At 47.1% G+C, this 27818-nt stretch overlaps 2 protein-coding genes across 3 annotated transcripts; both read right to left on the bottom strand.

The window, feature by feature from the left end:
* Nucleotides 1-806: 806 nt before the first annotated feature.
* VDAC3 (voltage dependent anion channel 3) lies at nucleotides 807-9256 on the bottom strand (the record flags this gene model as incomplete). 2 transcript variants are annotated; one of them, XM_079547398.1, is made up of 8 exons in its annotated part: nucleotides 807-1173; nucleotides 1432-1489; nucleotides 2176-2326; nucleotides 3151-3378; nucleotides 4689-4741; nucleotides 5560-5712; nucleotides 8636-8685; nucleotides 9184-9256. In XM_079547398.1, the coding sequence occupies 8 exons, from the start codon at nucleotides 9248-9250 to the stop codon at nucleotides 1082-1084; spliced, it is 852 nt and encodes a 283-aa protein (XP_079403524.1). In that variant the 3' UTR covers nucleotides 807-1081. The 2 variants fall into 2 exon arrangements, with proteins under 2 accessions (XP_079403524.1, XP_079403523.1); XM_079547397.1 differs by having other exon boundaries at nucleotides 2287-2326; nucleotides 9184-9250.
* A 3490-nt stretch (nucleotides 9257-12746) lies between these two features.
* Nucleotides 12747-20060, bottom strand: POLB (DNA polymerase beta; the record flags this gene model as incomplete). Its single annotated transcript, XM_079547399.1, has 14 exons — nucleotides 12747-12841; nucleotides 13425-13564; nucleotides 14049-14113; nucleotides 14607-14693; nucleotides 15374-15444; nucleotides 15676-15748; nucleotides 15836-15890; nucleotides 16571-16622; nucleotides 17063-17112; nucleotides 18264-18322; nucleotides 18820-18894; nucleotides 19663-19729; nucleotides 19851-19908; nucleotides 20000-20060. 14 exons carry the CDS (start codon nucleotides 20058-20060, stop codon nucleotides 12747-12749), a joined length of 1008 nt encoding a protein of 335 aa, XP_079403525.1.
* Nucleotides 20061-27818: the final 7758 nt, after the last annotated feature.

Raw genomic sequence — 27818 nt, 5'->3', positions numbered from 1 at the left:
AAGTGCCTCTTTTTACTGCTGCCTACTGCTTACGTGAGATACGTGGCACAGCTTCCAGTATCCACATCTCAGATACTTCATTTCTGAAAGATGCAGTAGGAAATGCTTATCCTGACTGCTTGGAAAAAGTTCTTAACAGTGCCTTAAGACAGCAGATATCCTTACTGTATGATTTGATGTTTCTTCCCTTAGGCACCACGTGTGGTTGTTCTGCCTTTCAAGCTTTCTGATGACAAATGGACAATGCAGGCAGTCAGCTTGCACTGTCACTGGTATATGTCACCTTCCTAATACACCTCAACTGTGAACACATTTTCTTAGGCTTTGCTGATTTGCACTTTTTTTCTTAAATGTAACAGTTATAATTACTTAATACTTGTTTCCTGTATGGGAACGAAATTATCTAAAGTGTGAACTTTTTGTTTGTTCTTTTTAATGTACTCAAAGCATTTTAATGAAAGAGCTGATTTTACTGTATAGGCCTCTGAAATGTGAGGTAAAGAGCATGGAAAAGCAAATTGTTGGATACTTTTTCCAGTTAAAATCCTAAAGCACTGCAGCACCTCTCCTGTGAGAAAAGGCACTTCTTAGCCTAGAACAGAGAAAGGCTCAGTGGTGAATCTGATCGATGTATATAAATGCCTGAATGGAGTAAGCAAGGAAGATGGAATCTGTTGTTTTTTTTCTTCCAACTGTGACTGATTTATTTCATTCTGACATAAAACAAAATTTTGCACAACAGCACGGATCACCTTTTATAAAAGGGAGTGAAATACAGGACATGCAATACAGTACAATAAGGGGAAGAGGTGGAATATTCTTCTCCTTTTAAGAACCCATTTAGAATATGATAAACAAGTGAAATGTGGCACAAACATCAGAGCTTCCATGCATGCTTTCAAGTATCTTCTGGTAGAGGTGCTTGTACTTTCTGGACTTCAGTGTTGGGGTAAAAGCATACTTTGGAAGAAGTAGAAAGTTCACACTTCTTGAGACTTGAGTATAATGTTAAGGCCAGAACACTGGGTACACTTTACCTTCATCTTCCAGAGCACCATCTGTTGTTTTACTTAAAAATGCATTAAGCTTCCAGCTCAAATCCTAGCCCAACTTTGTGACCTCCAGCACTGAAATTCTTGCCATCAATCAAGCCTGACAGGGTCAGCTTTACACCTACAAAAGCAAGTAATGAGATCCTGATCTTCCCTTATAACATCTGTCCGTCCATCCGCCCCCCTTCAGGTACCTGAGGCTCACTGCTGTGTCTCAGCTGCTGTAGGAACTTATGTACATGCACAGCCTTCACTGCTATGGAGCTGTGTAAGACTTCTAGGTAATGGTGTTTGTTTGCTCAGGTGGTTTTTTTTTGGTCATCTATCTTTTCTATTTCAGAATAACATTAAAATAATGCTACCAGTCGAACTTACGTACCAGGTCGAAGAGCAAGAGTGTAACCAACTCCAATCAGGCTGGCATTATTTACTTTAGCCTGCAGAAAATAAAAGAAATCACACCAATACACAGATATTCAGATCATCATCCTGGTACCCCAGCAAGTAGCTGACATGGCAGTGGGTCCAGCTACTTGCAGGCTGACCTCTGGCAGTGGCACATTTCAGTCTTCTTTCCCCCAAGTTTCTAGTCTGCTCAATTTCACTACATTCCTTGAGTTCAAACTGTAACAGGCTTGAATAATGGCTCTGATCTTTAAATTGTGACATGTGTAAAGGTTCTGTATCGAGTGCCAACCTTGTTTTTAACACACAAATGAGTAAGCAACAAATACACGAATATGGAAACTTTTTCTAAACTGACTTTGAGCTGTTCATATGTTTAATTCTAGCCAAATTATCCTGGAATTAATTAACAGAGGGCTCAGTGTTACCATGTATTCAGTTACTTTTATTTGCTGGTGGGCCTGTTTTCTCTCTGACTTCTCTTCCCAGTGCTCAGCTCCCCCTTCTGTTTCTCTCTTTGGGCCCTGCTGTTCCTGCAGAACTTTGCAGGTGTTAATGCCAACACTTGTGGTCCCAGTTGAGATCTGAACCACAACAGAAGCAACCATTTGTTATCACAGTAATTCCTCAGGAAGTAGCTGAAGCAAGAATTTCACACTGTTAATTTTGAGCATTGAAGAGAACCTGGAAATACTTTTTCCCTTATAAACATCCTTACCACAATGGAGGTCTTCTCATCCAGCTGGTACTTAGCAGCAATTCCGAAGCGCGTGTTGTTACTGCCAGCAGTCCATGCAAGATTGACTGATGTCTCAACCTTATTATTAACCTTCTGATAAATAGACCCACCAAACTCTGTGCCATCATTCCTGTTTGTAAGAGATGGAAGCATGTGAAGAGCTGCCTTCCTGAGAAAAAAGGAGCTCTTGAGATTAACCCTTTCTTTCCCAAGACGTGTGATCGTTCTCTCTAAATGAACTCAGCATTCCAGAGTCATTCTCCTTCCTAGCTGGAGCTGATGTTATTCAAAGCATGAGTACTGAATGTGAGCCAGACCAAGATTTCTGACAGTCAAGACACAAGGTTTGAAATTCTGATAAAAATACCTGGTGTGTCTTAAGAAAAGCCTGTGATGATGCATGAAGGGACAGAGGCAGCTGTGGGAATGAGGAGACCAAAACCAATGCAAAAACAACCATGGCAGTTGTTATCACTGCATTCAAAGGCTCCCAGAGCATCTGAGTGCCAAGGCCACAACTACATTAAGATGACTGCTGGAAGCATCAAGCATGATGCAGCAGGCACCTCCTCCTATTTCTGAGACACGAATTTTCTTCCCAGAAGGGGAAGAGCATTATAGCTTAACTGAAGACTCTTATCGTCAATACAGACATTGCAGTTTACAGATTTCATTCCAAATTAACAGTACAAAGTGCCTTTTTACCACTATCCTGTGTAGACACAAATAAAATTACCCTGAATCACTGTTGCAAAAGACAGTGGAAAGTTGAAAAGCTGCATCTGCTTTAATTGGACTGAAAATGGAATCACAGAACGTGAATTACCTTGCAACAAATCAGCATCCTCCCTTATCCTCCCCCCCTTCTTTATTTAAACCTAGCTCCGTTAATTCTTACTACTCATCAGCTTGGTTTCTCCAAGAATGCTTTTCTAAGTGTAGATCAGTACTTACACGTTAGTGTGCAGCTGAAAGTCTCCTGCCTTATATCCCAAGGCAAAGTTGTTTTGTGAAAGCTTAGATTTGGCTGTATCAAAAGCCATCTGATAGCCAGCAAGCCAGCCTTCATAACCCAGCACTGCCCAGCCATAGATGGTTGGTCCAGAGAGATCAATGTCTATATTGCAGCCTAGGTTTACGTATTCTCTTTTGTAGGAAGTCTTCAATTTTCCACTCTTCTTCCTGAAGAGAAACAGGCCATTTTATTCCTGCTGGTGTACCACAGGAGTTTTAGTCCCATATGCACATCCTCAAGGCTAGTTAATTAAACGATGCTAATGCCTATTCAAACAGGTATCACTGATATGCTTTTTGGTGGTGCTTCTGCCACCATCTCAAAATCCTTGAAATCATCAACAATTTCACAGGAAATAAATAAGGGAATTTTTATTTATTTATTTCTTTTCAGTCTCTCAGAAACCATCAGTTTTCAAATCTTGTTCTTCACAAACAAGTGCAGTGTAGCACGGTGTCAGCTGGGCCATCTCACACTGGTAGCTGGCCTTACTGTCTTTTGTTGGCTTTGGCTATTCATATCCCTCCCACGTTCCTTCCTTCACTGGTCAGTTCCCTCTTTCACATGCAGTGCCTGCTTTCCTTCCTTCCTCACTGCAGGATCCCACTCTGCTCTACTGAAAACAAGTTTCCTCATCTTCCATTTGTCAGCCAGCCTTCTGGAGAAGCATTTCTTCCTCTCAGTGTCTTTCTGCTCACCGTGCCATCACTCCATAGTTAACATAACCACAAAAAATAATCCATCACCTCCCTCATCCTCACCCCAACCTTGTTTATATTTCTTCCTGCAGGCGCAGCAGGACGCTGTCAAACCTGACCTAGGGGCTCATTCTTAAACTCCTTTTCCATTTCCTTATATTCAATTAATACCTTCAACAACAATTCTTTCATTATGCTGACTCCAATGACAGACAAAAGCAGTAATTATTTATGAAGTCTCAAGCTTCATCTGTAGACATGTGTACCCTGTATGTACTCCTCCCCTCTGCTCTGCTGTTAACCAAAAGAAATCAATAATAAGAGAAGACAAAAATATGCTACTGCAGTGCTTATTGTAATTAAAATGCCATTCAGTTGTGCACAGCCATAAGCCCACAGGCTTGAGGGAAAAAGTACTTTGCTCAGTGTTTCCTAAGGCAGCGAGTGGTCAGCAGATGGACCACAAACACCATCACAGTGCAAATGCAGTAGTGAATGTGAAACTGCAGAAGAGGACAGAGAAACATCATGTCTACTCCACAGTGAAAATTTTCAGTGGCCAAAAAGCCAAAAAATCCATTTTAGCACATTCTTCAGAGCCCACTGCCTTCCAAATACTCGACAGTGCAGGGCAGGAATTTCCTGTTGCAGTATTTGAATATGGCCGTTCAGCGACAGTGCATTTTGAGCATTTACACAGTGAACAGTACAAGGATTTCTAGTCAAAAGGTAAAGACAATTCGAGGGCTTCCCAGGTTAAAGTAACAGAAAATATTTACCCTGTGTTTGGTACAAATATAGTGTCAAGAGCAACCTTCAATCCTTCAGCCAACTGTTAAGAAAAACAGAGAAGTCTGCTCACAGCTCTGTCAAAATGTGGTTTCTAGTACTATGGCACTACTTCAGGTCTTAGGAGATGACACAACACGAAGGGAAAATCTCTCACACATTTTTACAATGAAATCTGTACATGCTGCATGGTAAGAGCTGCCCTGCCTCATTTTGAGCAGCATTTTCCACGTTAAAGCACTGGTTAAAGTACAGAAGGTGATGGACACACAGCAGAGGGCACCACAAGCTTTCATTACCTCTGGCACTGTTGCCTTCTGCTGTAAAAAGCATAAAGCTACTGACTTTGAAAAGCAGCTACTTATTTTAAGAGTGTTATATAGAAACCCTTTGCTTAAGCAACGCCAGGCTGTGATTACAGGTTGATCTTTCCCTTCAACCTCACGAAACACTTCCAGTCTGAAGGCAGACAAACTTCCAGCTTTCTGCATTCAAACATTAAAACGGAGAGACTCCTCTTTGGTTTTCTTTTATGAATGCAGCAGTGACAGCACTACATAGCTGCACCTGATCTTCAAACAAAAGCTGCTTAATTAACAGTGATATTCATTCCACCAGCTGCTGTGGCCAGCCTGCATCAGCAGGCATTCAGTACTTCTGGATCACAGCGCAGCACTTTGCTGTGAGGATGCTCACACCTCCCACCCCTCCAAATTCATGATGCTGCCTCTCAGTCTGGACACTGCAAACGCAGCATCACTTTTTTCTTTTCAGTGCTTCAGTTTTGTGTTCCTTCTGTTCAACTCAGTACTTCTGTCTCGTAACAACTGCAGAAACATTTTTAGAGAATTGACTTCTTACCTGATCCTCCATGGAAACTTCTGTTCCCAACGTGTTGTCTGTGTTCCACTTCTGAACGAATGTAAGTCCATAGTCTTTGATCTTATACTTGGTTTCTAGATTACCCAAAGCCTTGCCTGTGTCTGTATTAGAAGAACCAGCTGCAGTAAATTCCTGCCAAGAGGACAACATGAGTTTCATCCCTCCAGATACTTTCAGTTTATCCACTTGTCAAATGCTTGCACTCAAACACTCGCCGGCTTCAGACCTTTCAACAGAGCTCTCCTCCTCTCCACCAGTAAAACAATTATTTTTGCATCTCAAAGTGCAAAACTCCTTTTAGCACCTCCATTCTGGATATGGCCTTTACTCAGACGTGCTGATGCAGCCCTGGGACTTTCTTAGGCCCTAACACACAAAGGCTTGGCGCTTCATTCCCCTGTCCCCCTCCTTGAACCTTTGTTACCTTTTTTCCTAAGTTATTCACCAACATTCCACCTCAGCAACTGCTATTCCATCATCCTTGGACTTGTTTGTGCTTCACACAGGTTCTCTGTCCCTCAGCCACATACAAGACATCCATCTGAAACACAAAGCTGCTCGTATCCTATGATTTTTCTTCCTAAAATTCCCCATGCTGTTTTTAAGCACGCTGTCCTTTGCTGTTTGAGCAGCTCCTCACATATCAGAGCTTTCACTAAGGGCCGTGAAACCCCAATAAATACATTAACTTTAAGGTAGCCTGCTCAGTGTTTGATGTACAGGGTATAAAGCAATTTTTGCAGTAAGTCCAAAGGATACCACCTTAATTTAAAAAAGCATCTGAGAACGCAGCTGATTTCTGTTGTCCTCATCTCAAATATTTTCCCTAATCAATCTGCCATTGCATTTCCAAGTCACCTCTGTTTTGAAGTTTAAATATTTAAAGTATCCACCATCAACACATCTTAGTTTTAGAACCCTGACTTTCTGGCTCATTCCAGGACAGGATTTCTAGGTGCCAACAAATTACTTTCAAAATTTAGCATTTCTCAGGGCGCACTTAAAATCTTTCAATGGTTCTGAATTGCCAGGGCAATGCAGCCAGGTAACATTCCTGGCTCACCATGGAAAAAAGGTGGCATTTACTCCAGTTAATGCACTGCTACAACAGCACAGCAATTTCACTGCCTCTCTGGCTACCTTGTGAAAATACAGAATGTGAGTCAGGATGCAGTGCAGACCATCCCTGAAGATGCACTCACTGCAAAGCATTCTAATATCACTTCCACAAACTCAACGTGAAGAATCTGCACCAGACTTCAGAACTGACCTCCTTCTGATCTTAGTGTGGATGACTGATTAAGATTTTATGTGATTCTCTGATCAAGCAAATGGAAGGTTGTAAAAGTCTTTTTTTTTTTCCTTAACATCTAAAGGACAACCAGCTGCCACAACTGGATCTGTTTCTGAAAGCAGAACGCACACAGTTAACATCTACTGCCACCAGTCCTCAACTTTCTACACCAGCCTTCTTATCAGGCCATTGCATGGAAGCGTTACTTGGATTATCTGGAGCTGAAAACCAAACTCATTCTGGCTCTGTATCACATTCTGGTCTGACTCAGCAATCCAGCTCAGCTTCTCATTGACTTTTAGTTCACAGTGGCTGCTTTCCTCGAGAACACGATGCACTTAGCACAGCCCAGCAGTTGTGGTCTGTGAAACAATTCTAATCAACAGAAAACAACAGTGGTGCTGTCAACACCCACATGGAAGAAAAACCAACAGAACATTTATGTATGAAAGCAGTCAGAGATCATGGAAATACCCAAGTCTGAATTAGCTTCCACGCTTTGTACCTCCCCTCAATCCTCAAAACCCTATTTTGCAGTGAAACCCCCCCCTATTTTGCTTGCTAGAAACACAAATGAGCATGAAACCTCTAGCAGCAACAAGTGTGCCAATCCCACACCTATGCAGATTTTCCTCTTCGTGTTTTTAGTGTTCTTATCTCAGATTGCTGGACAGAGCTCACAAACGACTTCACACACGTGCATCATTCAGAACATGGAGCACTGTGGACACGAGGCAAACTTCATGACACAGACACAGACTCAAAAACAGGCAGGCAGGTGAACAACAACCACCACAAAAACGTCAACAACAAAAGAAGCAAAAGCCAACATGCCGAAACAGCCACCGTTCTTACCAGCTGAAAAAGGATCCAACATGAAATTTGCATGGAGAAGGAAAAACCCATTTTAAAACTTAATACAGTTGGCATGTTCTGCCACATGCAGAGCGAAAGGAACTGTTACTAATTTATCTGAGAATCATAACTTTGTGGCAGGAAAACTGTATGTATACAGAGGTGTCAGCAACTAATAGCAGTTGTAGATCCTCAGCCTCATGATGCCAGCAATCCATCAAAAGCTTAAGTGAGACATCATGAAATAATACAGAAGGAATGAAAATGACTTGCACCATTTATGTGATAAGAATGCAAGAGAAGGAGGGAGGCCAAAGCAAACGTGGTTAAAAGAAGTTGAAAAGCAGCACAAGCCTGACAACTGGAGAGCAGCAATAAGAGCACTCAGAACTGAGACTCAGTAGAGGAACTGGCTTATCTGGTACGAAATACCAGTGTCTGTGGGTAAAGACCAAAGTCACAAATTCTTGTTTTGCCAGCTTTACTGTGAAATCATAGAACTACAGAACGACTGGGGCTGGAAGGGACTTGAAGATCATCCACTTCCACACCCCTGCCTTGAGGAGGGCTGCTGCTCACAACAGCAGGCTGCTGCAGACATTCAAAACCTGCCTGGATGCTTCCATCTGCATCCCTTCTCTAGGGAAGCTGCTTGAGCAGGGGCTCAGTTTAAATGATGAACTCCCTCCTGAACTCCCTCCCAGTCCTTAAAATTCTGTGATTCTGCAGTAATTCGTGTGCACCAAAGTACAGCTGCATCAATTCTACATATCACTGCAGAAACAAATCAGGGATAGCTATCCTAAAATGAGAAGCAAAAGACAGAATCAACACATGCTAGCAAGTTACTGCCACCAAATCAGGAATTTGCCCTTGCTGGTGATGTGAAAAGCCCCCAGTACTTACCACCCCACTTGAAGACTTGGTCTTCAATTCCAACTTGACCATTCCGAATCCTGAAAACAAGAGCACACAACATGTATTTCACTACAATATACAAGTGAGACGTATTTGCTACATAGCCAAAGTCCAACAAATGGGGAACACTGGCCAAAACCAGCTATTTCCAAATTCCAACCAATGCTGGTATTTCTGATGAATGACTGAAGGAGTTGTGACAATTCAGAGTGGTTGGGCTCATAATTTTGGGGTGTAGCAGACAGAATTTACCAGTAAATGCCATAGGATACCCCTGTTCTTAGTTTTTTGGCCAGGTTTAATGGTCACCCATCATTTGGTATCTCTGCTATCTGGGGACCAATCAATACTGCTACCATTTCCTCTGAGTAACAAAGTTTACTTTCCAACCTCTGGTTCCAAGGCAGGAATTTTCCTCTCCCTGTCCCTCTGTTGAATTCCCACCACAGAACTCTGACATAATAATGACTTTGTTGTGGTTCTCAAGATGCCTAGGACAAAATACAGAGACATCAAACCTCAGCCGTGTTACTTACCATAGCCCTTATTGAATACATCCCTGGCAGCCTTTCCCAGGTCACTGTAGGATGGTGGGACAGCCATTGGATCTGAAACATAACGGAAGTTCTAAAAACCTTAAAACAGCACAGAATCCAAACCAGGTCCAAAACATTTACAGACATCTGTGAGCAAGCACCCTCTATGTGCTCCACCAACAAGGAACCACAAAGCCTTGGGAGCCCTGAAAGTCATCCTGGTGTCACTGCTGCTTTGTCAGAAACAAACACAAATACAAAGAAGTTATGGGAACAAATTCACTCTTTGAAATCACTAAACCCTGGGATCAATATGAAAGTCAAACACATGCTTAGGCTATTCTGCCATTCTGTCTCAAAAAGAGCTCAGGGAAGCATCTCATCACTGCTGTGAGACACTGAGCTCTGCTTTCATTACAGCACTCTGAAAGAGGCTCCAAGCAGTGAAGCCACATCATCACTGAACGATCCCAAAGAAAAGACAATTGATTTCCATATGAATTTGTAACTTCTTAGGATTTGGAAAATACATAAAAAGAACTTGTTACAGCGTCCAGTGGCCGTGTGAGACTATTCCTTACACTAGCAACAACCACATCTTCTGTGCAACTTAAATGGACAACAAAACTCAAAGGGACAGATGTAAAACTACAGCTTTCAAATTAGGAATTTTGCACCAGAAAGTCCAGATTAGGGGGAAAAAAAAAGAAAAAGTATGAATACTCTTCTCTGGCAGAAAATTAATTTTCCCCTTCTAGAATAAGACTGCAGAAAGACACACTTGCTTCACAAAAGAAAAGCAATTAGAAATGACGTTTGTGTTTTATTCTGATCATAACTCTGCCATTTAATCTTTCCTGCAGCTGATTCATTTGTTGATATTCTTCTGTGCAACAGCTGAAACGCCAGAAATCCACCTTTGTTATCATTTCAAAAGACTGATTGAAAATAATAATAATGCAGGCAAAACATGTAAAATCCTTAACATCATCACATTCCTTTCATAATTATAGTTACTTTCTTTCCCTGTACTGTCATCCTGCTGTTAAAATCCCAACAGGACAAGGAGAAATGGCTTTAAGTTGAGAGACGGCAGCTGGAGGTTGGATGTCAGGGGAAGTTCTGTGCTGTGAGAGCGGGGAGGGGCTGAACAGCTGCCAGAGAGGCTGTGATGCCCTGTCCATCCCTGGAGGTGTTGGAGGCCAGGTTGGATGGGGCCCTGGGCAGCCTGGGCTGGTGTGAAATGTGGAGGTTGGTGGCCCTGCGTGCGGCAGGGGGTTGGAGCTCCGTGATCCCTGAGGTCCCTTCCAGCCCTGGCTGTTCTGTGATTCTGTGATTCAGTTCTTGCTGTCAGTGCTCTGTTCTTTATTCAAACTTCTAGCAAAAATGTAACAAGCATTACTTGGACCTTGAACGTAACCAGAAATCTGTTTCTCCAGCAGCTTCTGAATTCCAAAAACGCAAGTAATCAAAATACAAACAGATTTGCAAAATACAAGTTCAACAATACCTGTATTAAGCAATTAAGCTCCGTTTGGACAGCTGGCTCCTTCCTAAAACGAAACTCTCACACAATTTGCATCCCACACTGAGGAATGCTCTTCTGTTCTAACCTGCACTACACGTCTAATAGGCTTTGGGTCTGGAGGATCTAAAACAAAACTGCAGTTTCCTTATGTGACACTGAGGTATTAAGATGAGCACTTAGCAAAAATCACAGTGCAAAATGGCTTCTGACCTGTCAAAAACGAGAGGATAAGTTAAAATCGTTGACTCACTAAACTGATGACAAACTGAACACGGACTTTTACCACAGCATGGTTTTAATTCATAACGGAACACTTTCCACAGCTGCGGGGCACAGTTTATTTTTCCTCATACAAAACCACCTTTTTTTTTTTTCTCCTCAGTTAAGAAGTTCCAAAATCCAAACCCAATGTCTGACAGCGGTGTCTCAACCTTCCTCACACCGGCTGTCCTTACGAATCCCGTTCTCAGCCCACCGCCCTTCGCGAATAACCTTTCTCTCCCCACGCATTTCCACGCCGTTCCCCACAGATAAAAAACCTCATTCCTACAGACCAAAAATCCCCGCTTCCCGCCCCACAGCGGAGCTCCCTCAGCCAGCCCGATAACGGCGACACGGCCGCCGCAACGACACCGCCCCGATGCAGGGTGAGCCGAGAGGGCAGCCCCACCCAGACGCCCGCAGCCCCACCGCTACCTGCCGGCCCTGTCGCTCTGCGGGAAGGTCTGCGGGGCGCGGCCTGAACGCTGCTGGGTCCGCATGCGCAGAGAGCGCGGGCAGGGAGGGAGAGGTGGGGAATGTGTGAGGAGGTGCGCATGCGCAGAGCGCCGGTATGGTCCGCATGTGCGAAGGGCTAGTGGAGTACGCATGCGCAGAGGGCGTGTCGAGGGTACGCACGCGCAGAGCGGTGGTTTAGTTCGCATGCGCAGAATGCTAGCCGGAGGTACGCATGCGCGGAGGGCTAGTGGGGGAGAGTGCGCAGAAGGCTTGGCAGAATGCGAGTGGAGAGAACGCATGCGCAGAAGGACAGTGAGGTAAATAGGGAGTACGCATGTGTAGAAGGCTAGTGTGGGAGGGGTACGCATGCGCAGAAGTCAGTGGATAGGCATGCGCAGAGCAGTGGTTTAGTCCGAGTGCGCGGTGCTAGTTGGGGGCGTATGCATGCGCAGAGGGCTAGTGAGGGGTGCACGCATAAGCAGAGCCGTGCTTTAGTTCGCATGCGCAGAGGGCTGGAGAGTACGCATAAATAGAGGGCTAGTGGGGGAGGGGTACGCACGCGCAGTGCGGTGGCTTAGTCGCCTGCGCAGAGTAGTCGGGATTACGCATGCGCACAGGGTTGGGCGTAGACAGGCGCAGAGCTTGTCGAGGGGGGTACGCATGCGCAGAAGGCTCGTGGGTACAGCACCTGCAACCTTCAGCAAGGACGAGTACATCTGTCCTTAGAAGTTTATGTAGGAATGGATCTCCCACCATTTAAGAACAGCAGCAAAGGAATGAAATAAACGTTTATTTCTCCTTTAAGGTTAATTAATTATTTATTTCATCCACTTCAAACCCTCCACAAACATCTCTACAGGCTTCAGTGCAAAGAAAGGAACTGGACAGATAGAGAGCGGCACGATGATGTTAGGACTGAACAAAGGAACAGAAAGAAGAGAAAGACTAGAAAGAAGCAAATTACATTTTAAAATATGGAAACATTAGACAAAAAACAGTAAAATATCATATTTAAGGGGGGGGGGGGGGGGGGGGGAAGAGTTATAGCTTAAACCAGCAGAAAGTATTATAGACTACCAGGACGAGCACATCAGAAGGCAGACTACAAGCACCTCTTCAGGGAGTGCTGTTTCACACTGGGTTCTCATCCACTTTCTCTAAAGTACAGAAAGGATTTAAAACTTCACTACACATACCCTCCTTTTAAATACCAGCAATGCACATTTTTTGCAGTAAAGTCTAAAGAACATGCATGTTTTCTACACAAATGTTCACAGAAAGCTATGAAAACGCCTTTCTAAGTCACAAATGCAGACGGTTATTCACTCCGATCCTTTGGCTCTCGGTATTTCCACTGGATGTAGTCAAAGATGTCCTTCTCACATTCTACTGGTAGGGCCTCCCCAGCAACTCCTGCAAGCATATTACAGATACAATTTCAAAGGTGGAAATTCCATATAATCCTGGACTGTCAAATGCATTGCAAGATCAAGAAAATCCACTGTAAGCAAAACGTATTTGCAAGTGAAATGATAAGCACCCAAAAAACACACAGGAAAAAAGCCACCTGCACAAACACCACCCACAGAGCTTTTCACACAATATTTAGGCATTCATTCTCAGTGTAAGGAGAAATAAAACAATTAACTGTGGAGCTATAATGCTCCACAATTTGCAGTCAGCCCCCCAATGGGAAACAATTGGAAGACATAAATCACATGAAAAGAATAAGAAAATACGTGCTGTGCATTGCACAGCAAATCCAAACTGCAGTTCAGTTAAGACCAAGTAGATTAGGTGCCCTGATGTGCTTATTTTGTTCCACAATGCTATCTATACATTAGTAGCTTGCTTCCCTCTGGTTCCAAGAAGGACAGAGTGAAGCATTTTGTTAATTACAGTATTTGCCAAGATTTCCAATTGAGAAAATGATTAAAGGAGAGGATCGCACAAAACACACAACTGGAAAGAATACTGTTTAAAAGCCCAGACTGACCAGTGACACCCAAGGGACGGATTGTATACTCGTTGATTGTGAAGCCCATTTCCAGAGCGTGGGCCCTCATGTTCTTATTGAATATATCACTGCCTGTGAAATACAGCACACCACAGTAATACTGATCCTTAGGGATAAGCCTAGAATAAAAACAGAAGAGAAATATATATTTAGGACAAATCTGAAGCTACAAGCCATTTGGAATTCAGCCACTTAAAAAGGGAGCAAATCTAGAACAGTGTTCAAGCACACACATTCTGGAATTCTGCACATTTGATTCTTCCAGGTGCCCAATTCCTATCAAAGAAAGGTTCAACACATCCAACCTGACTCATAACTTATTGTTACGATGCTTTGATTGCTGCCAAGAACTCATGGCAAAACAGCACCATCAAGGAGGTCACAATTCTGAAACTGGAGACAAAGCCATGATTTCAAATGCAGTACTCTTGCTAATAACCTGTTCTAAGCATGGGCACTTACACAGTGGTTTCCATACAAGGCAACTAGAAACCTAGTAAATGCCTTCTTCTAAACACGTAAATAGAGATTTGGATGCAGAACTTGAGACAAATGTCTATAATAGAGCAGATAGCTAAATTCTTTATGTATTGGAAAGAATACCGAATATCAATTCTCCTGTGTGGATACGATGTTCCATCATCTTTATCTGGCAGCTGGCAGACACCCTGGGAGAAAGCAAAGGAAGCAAGAAATTAAAAATTACATTAAACAGGTCTGAGATAGACTTACATTATAGGGCTTGACTGTTCTTGACTACCCCAGTGCTAAAGCAACTTTTAAAATACACAGTTCCAAATGCACACAGCTCTGGTTTGGTCATCAATTATCTTGGAGAGTAAAATTAAGTTCTTACCGAACTGATCAAATATTTTATTAGAACAGCTGGACATCACCAGCACTGGGAACTGCTGCTAAGAGGACTGTAATTCAACATAGCACATCATTACTTCTTAAGTTACACAGCAGGAAGACAACAGGAATTATTTTCCATTTTAACAAGAGATTCACTAAGCCACAACTGCAAAAAGCTTTTAAGAGAAAAAAAATATGAAAAAATCCCACAACAGCAGCAGTCTAAACAACATTTTTGTACGTATCCTAGCTTTTGTCATGAGAGGCAATCCCTACCACATCCCCCCTTCCTCTGAAAGGTCTTACCATGAATTTGGTGTCACCTTTAGACAGCACATCAGTGACAAAGTGGACTTTTTCCAGTTGTTCTACAACTTGATGCAGAAGCTTTGACTAGGAATAGTGACAACAAGAAGAAATTACTTCACTTGCAGCAAGAATATCTTAGCAGTCTAGCTGCAGGACATCACACAATTACGTATGTTACCAACATGAAATCTGACCAAGAGAAAAAGGATCAGAGCAACACTGAGAAAAAGCTAATAGAATTACAATGTTGAAACATGAGGAAAGTTTCCAAGTGAAACCCTGTCAGATTGTTTTCATTTAGAGTGACAAAACTTGCCTCTTGGTTTGAGTTCTCAACCTCGAAGCAATTAATCTACAGAAGCAACATGAAAAAAATGGATTATTGTTAGGACTGCCACAAAAGACTGTAAGGGCAGCAGGGCATCTGCTTCACCCCCAAAAGAAAGAGGCCACATCAGCAGATACTTTAATCCCTGCTTTATTCACATAGTTGTTGCAATTCTACTTTGTTCAGCATATGAATTTAGGAGGAATGAAGGAAGACGACTGAGGGAAGGATGAGAGCAAAGACGCTGTGCTGAGAACACAGCGTGAAATTGCTTCTCAGATCCACATTTTACCTCCTCCAACTAAAAATGGTGATCAAACAGCTACAAAAAGATGCAGGAAACTGAAATGCAAGTCTGACACTACATGTGATCCAAATGTAAAACAGCCTTCTGGAAATACTGCTCAGTACTAAACACAGTAGCAGAGAAGCACACCTGTTTGGATGATTCAGATGTGAAAGTCGGATGGGTTAAGAGAACATCCATGTCACCACTCGACTCTGCACCTAGGTGAGTAAGAAGCAAAGAAAATCCCTCCTACATAAGATGAGAAGTATACGAACACTGATGAAAATGCTTCTAACCTCTTCTGAAAAACACACATTTCTTATAAATAATAGTCAGCGGGTTTTCCAGAAACAGCATTTGTAGCATAAACTTGCTCTCTAGAAAAACATGCATTATTGTGTTTGCTTATTTGCCCAAAATAAAATCCAGCAAGATCACAGTGTACCAACCTCGCCTAAAACTGCCACAGACTGTAGCAATATAATTTGGGTCCACGTTCTTTACCTCTTTCAGCACAATGTCCTATGACAAGAGGAAAGATGAATGTTTCAAGATGCCTGTTATTCACTGGCCTTCAATGCCTCAAGTCTTTGACAAAGACTTTCTGACCTGCATTTGCAGCATTTCTTCCCTCGGGATTCTCTTCTCAAAATCTTCAAAATATCTGTGTACAGAAGAGTAAAAGCATCTGAAAGAGGGCTATGGGTAGCACCTTGAAATTTTAGTCAGTTAAAAGTGGTATCAGAAGAAACAATAGAATTTTCATATCGCATCACCGGAAGTTCCCCATTCTCAGCCCAGAGAAGCAGCCCAATCCCTGCATCTTCAGACAACTCATAGATGTAGGACTTTCCTCCAATCCCACTTCAGGTGGGTTAAAGTGCAACTAGGGTCAAAAGGAAGCCTGCAGAGAGCTGAAAACTATTCCTACTGTTCAGCACTAGAGTAACATCTGAGCACAGTGCAGAAGCAGAGCCGAGGACGATACACAAGCTAAAAACATGTAGGAAACACCCACGGGTCAGGTGGGTAATCTTACACTCCCTTCCTTAGCAGTATTTTCCTGTGAATACTCACACATGTAAAGATGCATAGCAAGCATGGAGCTCAGGTGAGCAGTGGGGAAAATGAATGAGTAAATAAAGAGCTGCATAACACTTCTCACTCTCTAGAGGCCACAAACCCTGAATCCCTGTCACTGATTCAGGTACACCAAAGCTGTCCCTGCACATAGAGCATGCAGAGAGGACAGGACCTTACATGGCCTCCATAACCTTACATTACATTCTGGTGTCTTAAGCAGTTATTAGGAAAGCCAACCACAAGCAGCCAAAAAAATCTTACTTCAACCCAATTCGCTGGTGATGGGTCAGCTTGTGCTCATTTTTTCTTAGATCTAAAAGATTAAAAAGAAAGTTTCTTAAGAGCAAAATTCTTACAGTGAGTTTTCAACAAAAAGATGATACAAATGAAGAATATCTAACAAGCAAATAGCAACTTCAAACACAACGAAGAGATTTTAAACAGGTTGCTCAGCAGCTGACAGTATGAGTAGGAATGCCCAGCACACCTTCCTGATACAGACTTCAATGGACTATTAATTTTAAACACAAAAATGATGTTATTTAATCTATAAATACCCTACTGCATGTATGTATATAGTGCCTCTAGCCTGTGCACCACATTTAGACTAGCTTCTTGTTGTTATTTGGTCAATACAGTTTCCTCAAACTGAAGGCTTATCTGCTGTTACAGCATCACTGTGAAACAAGCAACGTGACAAAAGAAACACTACTGGAGAATAAACCAAGGACCCAAAGCTACACTCGTACTCACCTTCTAAAGTCTTGATTCCTTCCTCAACAAACTTCCTAGCAGCAGCAGGACTGCAAAAAGGGCAAAGCAACACGCAGTTAGGAACAGCAGGAATCTTACAAGGCTGCAAAGGACATCAGAATTCACTCCTGCTGCCTAGATTCTTCAAGGTCAGGATTGAAGTTGCTTATAATGCTTCCCATCCTTTTGTCATGCACATTTTTGATTTGTATTTTCAAGCAACAGAAACAACTATTCAAAGCTTGGCCCACACATTTTTTAGTACTGATGGAACTATATACTGATTTTATGATTTTAAAAAGGAAACAAAAAAAATCTCACCAAAGCCAATGCAGCTTTAGCCAATACTGATATGTAACTGAAGGCACAAGAGCTACATTAACTACAAGCAGCCTCTGAGCCAGCTTAAGGCAACAATGCAGGTGCCTTTAGAATAGAACTTACAAGAAAACAAACAAAAATCCACACAAGACTCTAGCTTGCAACCTACAGTACAGAAAAGCAACTTGGCTGAAGGGTTTATCATAAGCACAACACAAACACCCACAAACTTGCAGCAAATCTTTCTTCAGAATTACTTCAGAACCTCTGCATTCCCTGCCTTCAGTCTCAAGGGGTTTCAATATTGCTTTTCCCTCCTCTTCCCCACAGCATTCCACTCTGTTCTGTTTTTAAGCACAGACATTCTGTATTTAGCCAATCCTGTTCTGGGCAAGCAGTATCACAGCCCTTCTCACTCCAGATATGCACTTCTGCTCCTGTGCACATGCTAAGTTCAGTGCCTGTCTGTAGACTGAGCTCTTTGCTGCCAGAATTTCCCCATGCACAGAATAGGAACAAGTAGAGGCTTAAGACCTCCTCATATCACCCTTCTGAAAAGCCCTGTTTTCAAGGAGTTGGCAGGGCTCTGGATCTCCTTTTGCAAACATGGCACAAATACTATTCTCCTTAATCAGATTTTGCACCATAATCTCATAGGCTCCTAACCTGTCTTCTTGATTCTTCTTTTCTCAATCTTGATTCTACTCTTCTCAATCTTTTGATGCAGTTTTTGATCACCTCTCTCCTTCCCCTCTCAGCTTGCACACAGGAGCTTTCTACTTCCACTCCTCCACTGCAAAATCTGTAACTGACAGCTCCACAACTCCAACAACAACAACCTCCCCCCCACACACAGTAACAAATAACAACTAATCTTTACCCAATGCCAGTAACTCGTGTCAGGAAGTTGATGGAAGCACTTGTGTCATCTTGTCGAATCTGCAAAAACATAATAATGCGAACAAACTCTTCTTTACTCCATTTCAGTACATGAAGAAAGTTTATAAAACAACTCGGTCAGATTCTGCTTCGGAGAGCTACTGTAAATCAGAACAAACCAGTGCTAACAGTAATACTGTGCATTAGAACAGTGCCATATGTACCATTCGTGCACATTAATTATCTTAACTGCCCATACTAAAGTAAACAGCGTGGTTCAAACTCAATTCCACAGCCTTTCAGAGTCAGAACTCCACTTTCCACGGAAGACATTCATGAACCTATTAGACAATCTAAATATTTTCATAAGTAAACAGTTCCGAGGCTTTGGCTAAGCTTCTTGTTCCCCACTTTTTACTTTGCACAGAGCCCACCATTCTTCTGCTCAACATCAGTCTCTCCACAGTGAGCAACAGAAACTGCACAAAGCAGACTGCTTCACAAAGTACAAAGAAAAACAACTACTGAGAAATAAAGCACAAGGGAAAGAAACACACCTTTTCTAATTTGCGAAGCTTTCCAGTAGATAAAAACTCATCTATCTTCTCAGCTATTTTAGCACCTACTCCATCCTAAACATTGAGGAAGGATGAAATACAAGTCAATTTCAAGGTCACATACAGTCATTATATCTAAGAAAAATAAAGCTCAACAAAAAGAACCGTGAAGTCACAGAAACCATTTAAAACATTGGTCTAAAAGAGATCAAGAGCATTGAAGGGTACAGCACCAGTAGCACAAACACAGTACTTTAAGTGCTGTATTACAAGTCCCCTGAAAACAGATACTTTAAACCAGGTTTTGATTCCTACAACTCCAATTCAATTTACAACTCTTGGAAAGAGCAGATAACAGCAGGACAAGGGGAAACGGTTTGAAGCTGAGGGAGGGGAGACTGAGGTTGGATGTCAGGGGGAAGTTCTTTGCTATGAGAGCAGTGAGGTGTTGGAACAGCTGCCCAGAGAGGCTGTGATGCCCCGTCCATCCCTGGAGGTGTTCAAGGCCAGGTTGGATGGGGCCCTGGGCAGCCTGGGCTGGTATGAAACGTGGAGTTTGGCGGCCCTGCGTGTGGCAGGGGGTTGGAGCTTCATGATCCTTGAGGTCCCTTCTAACCCTGGCCATTCTGTGATTCTGTGTGAAGGGGAAACCTGTCACAGCAGAAGCCTTTTACCGAGGAGACCCAGCTGGAGTCCCCAGTTCCACCTACAAAATCCCTGCAGCTCATATGCTACACTCCCCCCTCCTTAAGCCGGCTGCCAGCAGAAGCTGACCGGAAACCTCAGTACCATCCTAACACAGCTCCTCCACTCTGAGAAGCCCAAACTCGCCCCGGGACCTACCAGCTTCTTAGCTTCCGCTCCATTCTGTATTCTGCTGGGGTACCGGGAGATGACAGAGGCCGCTTTCCTGCAAAACGATGTCGGTCAGCACCCAGAACCGAGCAGCGCTCAGCCCTGCGGCGAGGCCGGGCCCCCGAGAGAAGGGAGCGGGGAAAAAAAAAAGGCAGCCCTGAGGAAGGAGGCGGTACCTGTAGGCGTTGTACTTGTGGATGGCTCGGTTCACGTTGCGCTCGTAATTCGCTAGCTCTACGGGGAGAAACACAGTCGGAGCAGTCGAGCCGGATCCCAGAACATCGCCCTACACCATCCCCCCCCTCCCCGCTCGAGCTCCCCGTACCCATGAGGAAGTCCGTGATGCCCTGGTTGAGGCTCTCCTGCGGCGCCTTCCTCTTGCTCATTGCGGGCGGCAGAAGCGACCGACACCGGAAAATCACCCGGCAGCACGTCTGGCGGTGACGTCATCAGACCGCGACAGGCTGCGGCGCGCAATGAGGAACGCGCGAATCGCGCAGCCGCTGCGCTGCGGCTCCAGCGGGGCGGGGCGGGGCTCTGCGTTCAGCCTGCGCCGAGGAGACGCGGCTGACTGCGAAGAGTCATAGAGCTATGGAACCGTAGAACCACGGAACCACAGAACAACGGAACCATGGAACCACAGAAGCATAGAACCATAGAAACACAGAATCATAGAACCATAGAATCACAAGGTTGGAACCTGCAAGACCATCCTGTGCAACCGCCCTCCCATCACCACTGCTACCACCAGCACTAAACCAGATCTCGCAGCTCCTCATCCAGGCGCCTATTGAACGCTGCCAGGGACGGCGACTCCACCACCTCCCTGGGCAGCCATTGCAGTGCCTGAGAGAAAAAGTTCTTCCTTATGTCCAACCTAAACCTCCTCTGCTACAACTTGCGGCCGTTTCCTCGGGTCCTGGTTGTTGCCTGGGAGAAGAGGCCAAACTCCTCTTCATCACAGCCTCCCTTCAGGAAGCTGTGGAGTGCAGTGAGGTCTCCCCTGAGCCTCGTCTTCTCCAGGCTGAACAACCCCAGCTCCCTCAGCCGCTCCTCATAAGACTTGTGCTGCAGATCCTTCACCAGTTTCCCTGCCTTTCTCTGGACACGTTCCAGAGCCTCAATGCCTTTCTTGCAGTGAGGGGCCCAAAACTGAACACAGTACTTGAGATGCAGCCTCAAGTGCTGAGTACAGAGGGATGCTCACCTCCCTGCTCCTGCTGGCTGCACTATTTCTAATGCAGGCCAGGATACCATTGACCCTCTTGGCCACCTGGGCACACTGCTGGCTCATGTTCAGCTGAGCATCAATCAGCACCCCCAGGTCCCTTTCCTCTTCACAGTCATAAGAGGTCCTGCAGAATTGGTGACAGGGGCAGCAAATGCTCATGTAGAGTGGCCGAATCGTCCGTGCATCACCATCCACCCTGAGCAGCTATAGAAGCTGGGCTCCTCCCCAGCCTTGTCAGTGAGGGGACAGAAGTGGGACGATGCTGACCAAAGGGATGTCTCATACTTGCTGTAGTCACAACCTACTGGGGGGAGATGGCCAGCAGTCTGCTGCTGCTCAGGAATCAGCTGGGCATTCATCAGTGGGTGGTGAGCAATTGCATTGCACATCACTTGCTTTGTATATTCTTTGCAGTTATTGTGATTTTTGCTTACTCTTCTTTCCAGGTTCACCAGTCTTTGCCCTGCATTGCTTAAGTTCCACTTGAGATTGCTGAAGACTGCACAGGATTTAGTCTTTGCTGGGGTTCCTTGAAGTCTGCATGGAGTTTGTAAAATTCTGCATGGGTTCACTTCAGTTCACACTGGTTTTCACCCAGCTGCATACACTGCTCTGTGCTGGACAACCACCACAGGGACAGCACTGAGCTGGATGAGACCTGGCGCCCGCCTGCACAAGTGGGCACAAGCAGCGCACTGGCAGCATCCAAGTCACAAAGAGGAAGCTGCCCCTGGGCCAGGACACTCCAAGGCCGAAATGCTGGCGCTAAGTGAAGCAGGGTGGGCTCAGCACAAACAGGAGCCTCTGCAGAAACCAGCCCAAGTTCTGTAGCAGGAGACATGGCCATGGCCAACAAATAAGGCTACCAGTAGCTCTGGGCTCCTGGAGCATTTCATGGCAATGTCAGAGCTCTGGTGAGTTAGGCACGAGGCGCAGCAGTGACCGCAGTTGTTACTTCAGGTGCAGGTGGTGAAGAACCCACCAAGGGCATCTACATTAAGGACGTCCCCATGTTCTGCTTGAAAGGTGCTATTGGTGTGTTTGTTCCTGTTCTGCTGCTAATAATTGTTTGCTGCATTTGCTTCCAGCGGCGGAAGCAGGAACAAGTGAGTTGCTCCCCCATCCCCATCCCAGCTCTTTATTCCCGCTGCTCTGTGCGGTGCCGGGAGGAAGGAGAGCGGGGGGCTCCCTGGGCCCTCAGCAGTTCCTGTCTCTGCAGGCGCCTCATGGAATCTGCCAAGGCCCGGTTTGCTGCCCGTGGACAATCAGCACATGAGCACAGACGGTCTCGGCACCAGCGGGCTCCACGGGTGCCAGGACGTCCTGCCCGGGTGCTGCGGAGCTCCAGCCCATCGCCGCCCCCCAGGCCCAAGAGTGCCCCGACTCGGCTGCCCCCGGCGCGGCCCCCGCGGCCCCCCAGCCCGGCCATGTACACCAGGAATAAGCCCCAGCCCCGCCGGGCACCACCACCGCCACCACCCCCGTCCTACAGGAGATGGTAGCAGTCTCCCTGGGGCCGGGCACCATGTCCCACACCTGGACAGTCGCTGCTGCCATCCACTGTGGCTGTCCACATTTCTCTTGTAGCAAAACATCAATAAATAACAACATCATTTCCCAACTGTGCGAGACCTTGCTTGGTCCGTGCAGGACACAGGGTGGAAAATGCCCCCAGTCCCCACTTTGGCTTCTGTTCAGGGTAAGAGGTTTCCACGCTACACCTGCGTAGCACTTAACTCATGGAGACCTCATGTGAATTTGGGTTGATGGAGCAGATTTTCCGTTATTTCAAGGATTAACAGGAGGGAAACGAAGTTTCCATGCGGGGAGCTGGTGATAGGACAAAGAGGAACGGTTCTGACGTAAAGGAGGGGAGACTTGGTTTAGACGTTGTTCAGAGGGAGAGCTGAGGCGCTGGCACTGCTGCCCGGAGCGGCTGTGGGTGCCCCATCCCTGCGGGTGCCCGGCCGGGCTGGAGGGGCTCTGGGCAGCCTGACTGAGGAGCCTTCCATCCGAACCTCTGTGAGTCCACGGACTGCAACCTTGCTGCATTATCAGCCTCGCTTTTCACCTAAAGCCACGGCTTGCAGCACTGCAGACAAGCCTCCGTGACCCGCGTCAGTGACGAGGAGAGGACGCGACGTCTCCCTCTGCAAATCCCAGTTCCTCTCCAGATGCGAGGCAGCACGAGCTCGGGCTCCGTTCTCGCCCTGCCGTGAGGCCGTGATGCAGAGCAGCGCGTCCAGAACTGCGGAGGTGCGATGCCGTCTCCCAGGCGGCTCAGTGCGCGTTCCGACTGGGAAATCTCTGCCTGTGTCACGCAAGGACGGGCTGCGAGCCGAAGCTCCTTCGTACCGGCTGTACACCACAGGAAGAGATGAAGAGAAGGGATGCTGCTTTGTAACGCGCTTCGTAATGGCTGGCTCCGAGGGAGTTGCAGGTGCAGCTGATGGAGAACCCATCAAGGGCATCTACATTAAGGACGTCCCCATGTTCTGCTTGAAAGGTCCTATTGCTGTGTTTCTTCTGATGGTAATTTTGTGCTGCATTTGCATTCGACGGCAGAGGCAGACATAACAGTGAATTGCTTCCCCAACCCAGCTCTTTATTCCCACACTGCTCTGTGCGGTGTTGGGAGGACGGAGAGTGGGGGGCTCCCCTGGCCCTCAGCAGTTTCTGTCTCTGCAGGCGCCTCACGGGATCTGCCAAAGCTCGTTCTGCTGCCCACGAACACTCAGCACATGAGCACACACCGTCTTGGCATCAGCGGGCTCCATGTGGGCCAGGACATCCTGCCCGAGTGCTGCAGAGCCCCAGCACGTCACCACCTTGCCGGCCCAGGAGTGCCCCGACTTGGCTGCCCCCAGCACGGCCCCTGATCCGGTCCCCCAGCCCTAGTGCCAGGAGCAGAGCAGCCTGCTGCCTTACTTGCCATAGTAGCTCGACAGTGGCAGCGGGGGGTTCCGTGACCGCTGGGGTCTGCCCCTCTGCCCTGAGGTTACAGTGCCCCTCTGTGACACAGTCCCGTGGTGGCACAGGCATTGCTCTGTGCCCGCCCCGTCACCAGCACTTGCAGTGGCCACAGTCGTGGTGGTGACAGCATGGGACGAGTGTGGGGAGCTATGGCCCATCTCATACTCCTCCTGATGGCTGTAACTTCCTGCAAGGTCGGTGCTGTTCTGTTGGCAGCACCAGGAGCAGGTGAGGAAAAGTGAGCAGCACAGTGGCAAGAAGTCAGGTTGCGTCCCCACGGCCAGATGGCAGGCTGCCCTGGGGCTGTCCTTGCATGGGGGACGTGCTGGGCAGGGGAAGGTGGCCAGGACCCATTTCCAACACAGCGTCCCCTCAGCCCCCAGCCTTAGGGAAGAGCCAGGCACGTTTTCCTCCCGTGCTGTGGTTTCACTCTCACGCTCAGCACGTGAGCGCAGATGGTCTCAGCACCAGCAGCCTCCCTGTGTGTCAATCCGGCCTGCCAGGGTGCAGCTGAGCCACAGGACATCAGCGCCTCCTCTCCCAGGTGGCTGACAGTCTCTATGCCAGTGGGCTCCACGTGTGCCTGGACGTCCTGCCCAGGTGCTGTGGAGCCCCAGCATGTTGCTGTGCTGCGGCTTAGCTGCCCCCGATGCAGCATTCCAGCCTGGCCGTCTACACAGGGAATAAGCCCAGAAGCCCCCAGCCCCGCTGCGGACTGCCACCACCCCCATCCTGCAGGGGATGGTAGCAGTCTCCTTGGGGCCCACGGCACCACGTCCCATATCTGCTTCTATCAACAGTGGCTTTCTGTTACAGCAGAACATCAATAAATAACAACATTATTCCTAACTGTGTGAGAGCTTGCTTGATCCGTGCAGGAAACAGGGGGGAAAATCCCCGCAGTCTTTACGTTGGCTTCTGTTCAGGGTAAGAGGTTTCCACGCAACACCTGTGTAACGCTTAAGTCTTGGAGACCTCGTGTTTTTGGGGTGTATTTGGAGCAGATCTTCCTGGAAGAGATGTTGAGGCAGCTGAGGGATGGAGAAGTGATCTGTGCCAGCCAGCACGGCGGCACCCAGGGCAGATGGTGCCTGGCCCATCTGGTGGCTTTTTTGATGCTGTGATGGCAGTGATGGGCAACGGGAGGGCAACTGATGTCATCTCCCTGGAGTTGTGCAAGGCCTTCCAAGTGGTCCCACACCGCTTCCTTCCCTCTGAGCCAGACAGAGATGGGTGCAAAGGACAGGCTGTGGGGTGGAGGTTCAGCAAAGCCAAGGCTGTGCGTTCAGATGGGGAATTTGCCTCTTGTGTGCCCTACAGCGATCCCAAATGAGAAAAGAAAAGCTTTTTCTCTGGGTGCTTCGCTCAGAGGCTGCAGCGCCTCTGCTATGGAGAAAGGCTGAGGGAGCCGGGGGCGTTCAGCGCGGAGAAGAGAAGGCTGCAGGGAGCCCCCGCTCCACAAGGGAGATGGTGATAGGGACAAAGAGGAATGGTTTGGACGTAAAGGAGGGGAGATTTGGTTCAGATGTCAGGGAAGTTGTTCACAGAGGGGGAGCTGAGGCCCTGGCACTGCTGCCCAGAGAGGTTGCGGGTGCCCCTGCATCCCTGCGGGTGCAGCCAACTCAGCTCCCATTGCAGTGAGTGGAGACGAAGGGAGGGACGTGGCTGATGACAGCAGTTCCTGTCTCTGCTGGCACGTCATGGAATCTGCCAAGGCCCGGTCTGCTGCCCGTGGACAATCAGCACATGAACACACACAGTTTCGGCACCAGAGGGCTCCATGTTTGCCCCGGCTTGGCTGCCCCCGGTGCGGCCTGCCAGCCCCCCAGCCCGGCCATGTACACCAGGAATAAGCCCAGAAGCCCCCAGCCCCGCTGGGCACCGCCATCACCCCCATCCTACAGGGGAGGGTCGCAGTCTCCCTGGGGCTGGAGACGACAGCTTCTGTTCTGAACAGTTTGTCTTGTATTCCCACAATTCCCCTTTTTTATTTATTTGCAAACTACTACCGTACTATAAAATAATAACACTAATTAGATTAGTAACATAATCATTATAACTCAATCGAGGCCCTGACTGACTATACCCTAAATGTGAGAAAGGAGACAAGACAAACATAGCCTAATGACAAGAAATCCTGTTAGCCTACTAAAAAGCACAAACATGTGTTTGCAACTCAAGTTTCTGCAACCTGGAAATAACTCCCTGAAGGTCCTGTTCTGTGTTCATCTCTAACTGGACTATTAAGCATTCCTCGTGGTCACACAGTCCAGTGATACCACTGAGCAGGGCTTTGTTGGTTGACAGAGGGCCCTGAGAAAGGGAATTGTGCTGCGTCTTTTGGGTGAAGTCGAATGGTAAAAAGCAGTCTTTTAGATGAATAACTGCTATAGGCCAATTTGAAGGTAACACTGAAGGGGAAGGAAGACCAGGCTGCAACGCCCCTGTGGGCTCAATTACTGCATTGACAGCGCGCAGGTCCTGTGAAAGCCTCCATTTCCCACTCTTCTGCAGGACAGCAAGGACTGGAGTATTACAGCGGCTGGTCCTAGGCACTGTGTGAGCAGCAGCTCGCTGTTCTTGAACCAGCTCATGTAATGCAGCAACTGGTCCTGTGGTAAGAGCCACTGATCTACCCAAACAGGTAGTTCTGTTTTCCAAGCTACGGCTATAGGCTGCTGCCGATCAACGGCCCTTCTTGAAAATTTGTCTGCCAAATCATGCCCCATTGACTTAAAAGATCACGACCCCAGAAAGTCCAGGGAACTGGCAAGATGTGAGGAGCAGGGTGAGCAATGCGACCATCAGGCCCTTCAAAACATAAAATTCGGGCACTCTGGTTGGGCTGTTGCCTATCCATCTGTGCCTGGGACTGAGGTGTTGCCTGGACCCCCTCCCCATGAGTTCCTCCATGCCAATATTCCCTGGCCTGCATTAGCAATAGTGTGGCCAGCAGGAGCAGGGAGGTGATCATCCCCTGTACTCAGCACTGGTGAGGCCGCACCTCGAGTGCTGTGTTCAGTTTTGGGCCCCTCACTACAGGAAGGATGTTGAGGTCCTGGAACGTGTCCAGAGAAGGGCAACGAAACTGGTGAGGGGTCTGGAGCACAAGTCCTATGAGGAGCGGCTGAGGGAGCTGGGGTTGTTCAGTGTGGAGAAGAGGAGGCTCAGGGGAGACCTCACTGCACTCCACAGCTTCCTGAAGGGAGGTTGTGATGAGGAGAGCTTTGGCCTCTTCTCCCAGGCAACGAGCAGGACACGGGGAAATGGCCGCAAGTTGTAGCAGAGGAGGTTTAGGTTGGACATAAGGAAGAAGCAGTTCTCTCAGGGAGCGGCGCGGCGGGAGCGGGACGAGCGCCGGGGACGGAGCCGAGAGCAGCAGCGCGGGGCGGGGGGGGAATGGGGGGTTGCGATTTCTCCTGTCCGCGGGCGGCGGTGGGGTCGGAGCCGCGGGTCGAATGCGGAGCTGGGCTGCTTTCTGCACCGAAGGGGGGCGGCAGGGGGGGCGACGGGGAATAGTCGGAAGGAATTGTTCCTTGTCGAATGCGTTTAAGCCCTTCCGCGATTTGGTGCCGACCAGGTAAAAGTTGAGCAGCCGTTCTGTCTCAGTAATAGCAGCCTCCCGGAGTTTCGCGCCACTTTTGTGCTAAAGCTCTCCATCCAGAGAGAACCTCGGAGGATTTTCGGAGGACTCGGGCACATTGTTGCTTATCCCTTCGAGAAAAGGAACTAACGCTGAGGTAGATACAGGCTGGTTCCGAAACGTTAAAAATAACCGTAACGCTGCCAGATTTCCTTGCTGCTCGTCCGTTAGCGAACTGCCCGCAGTTCCCGACTGCTCGCCTTCTGTCTGCAGAGCGCTGCGGGCGCCCAACAATCTCTCCGCAGTTCAGTGGGCGGCGCTGGCGGGCCGGGCTCGCTCAGCCTCGGCTTCATTTGC

The sequence above is a fragment of the Tetrao urogallus genome, assembly GCF_951394365.1.
Source record: "Tetrao urogallus genome assembly, chromosome: 27".
Lineage (NCBI taxonomy): Eukaryota > Metazoa > Chordata > Aves > Galliformes > Phasianidae > Tetrao > Tetrao urogallus.
The sequence above is the reverse complement of the archived record's forward strand: the minus strand, read 5'-3'. Positions and strand labels throughout refer to the sequence as shown.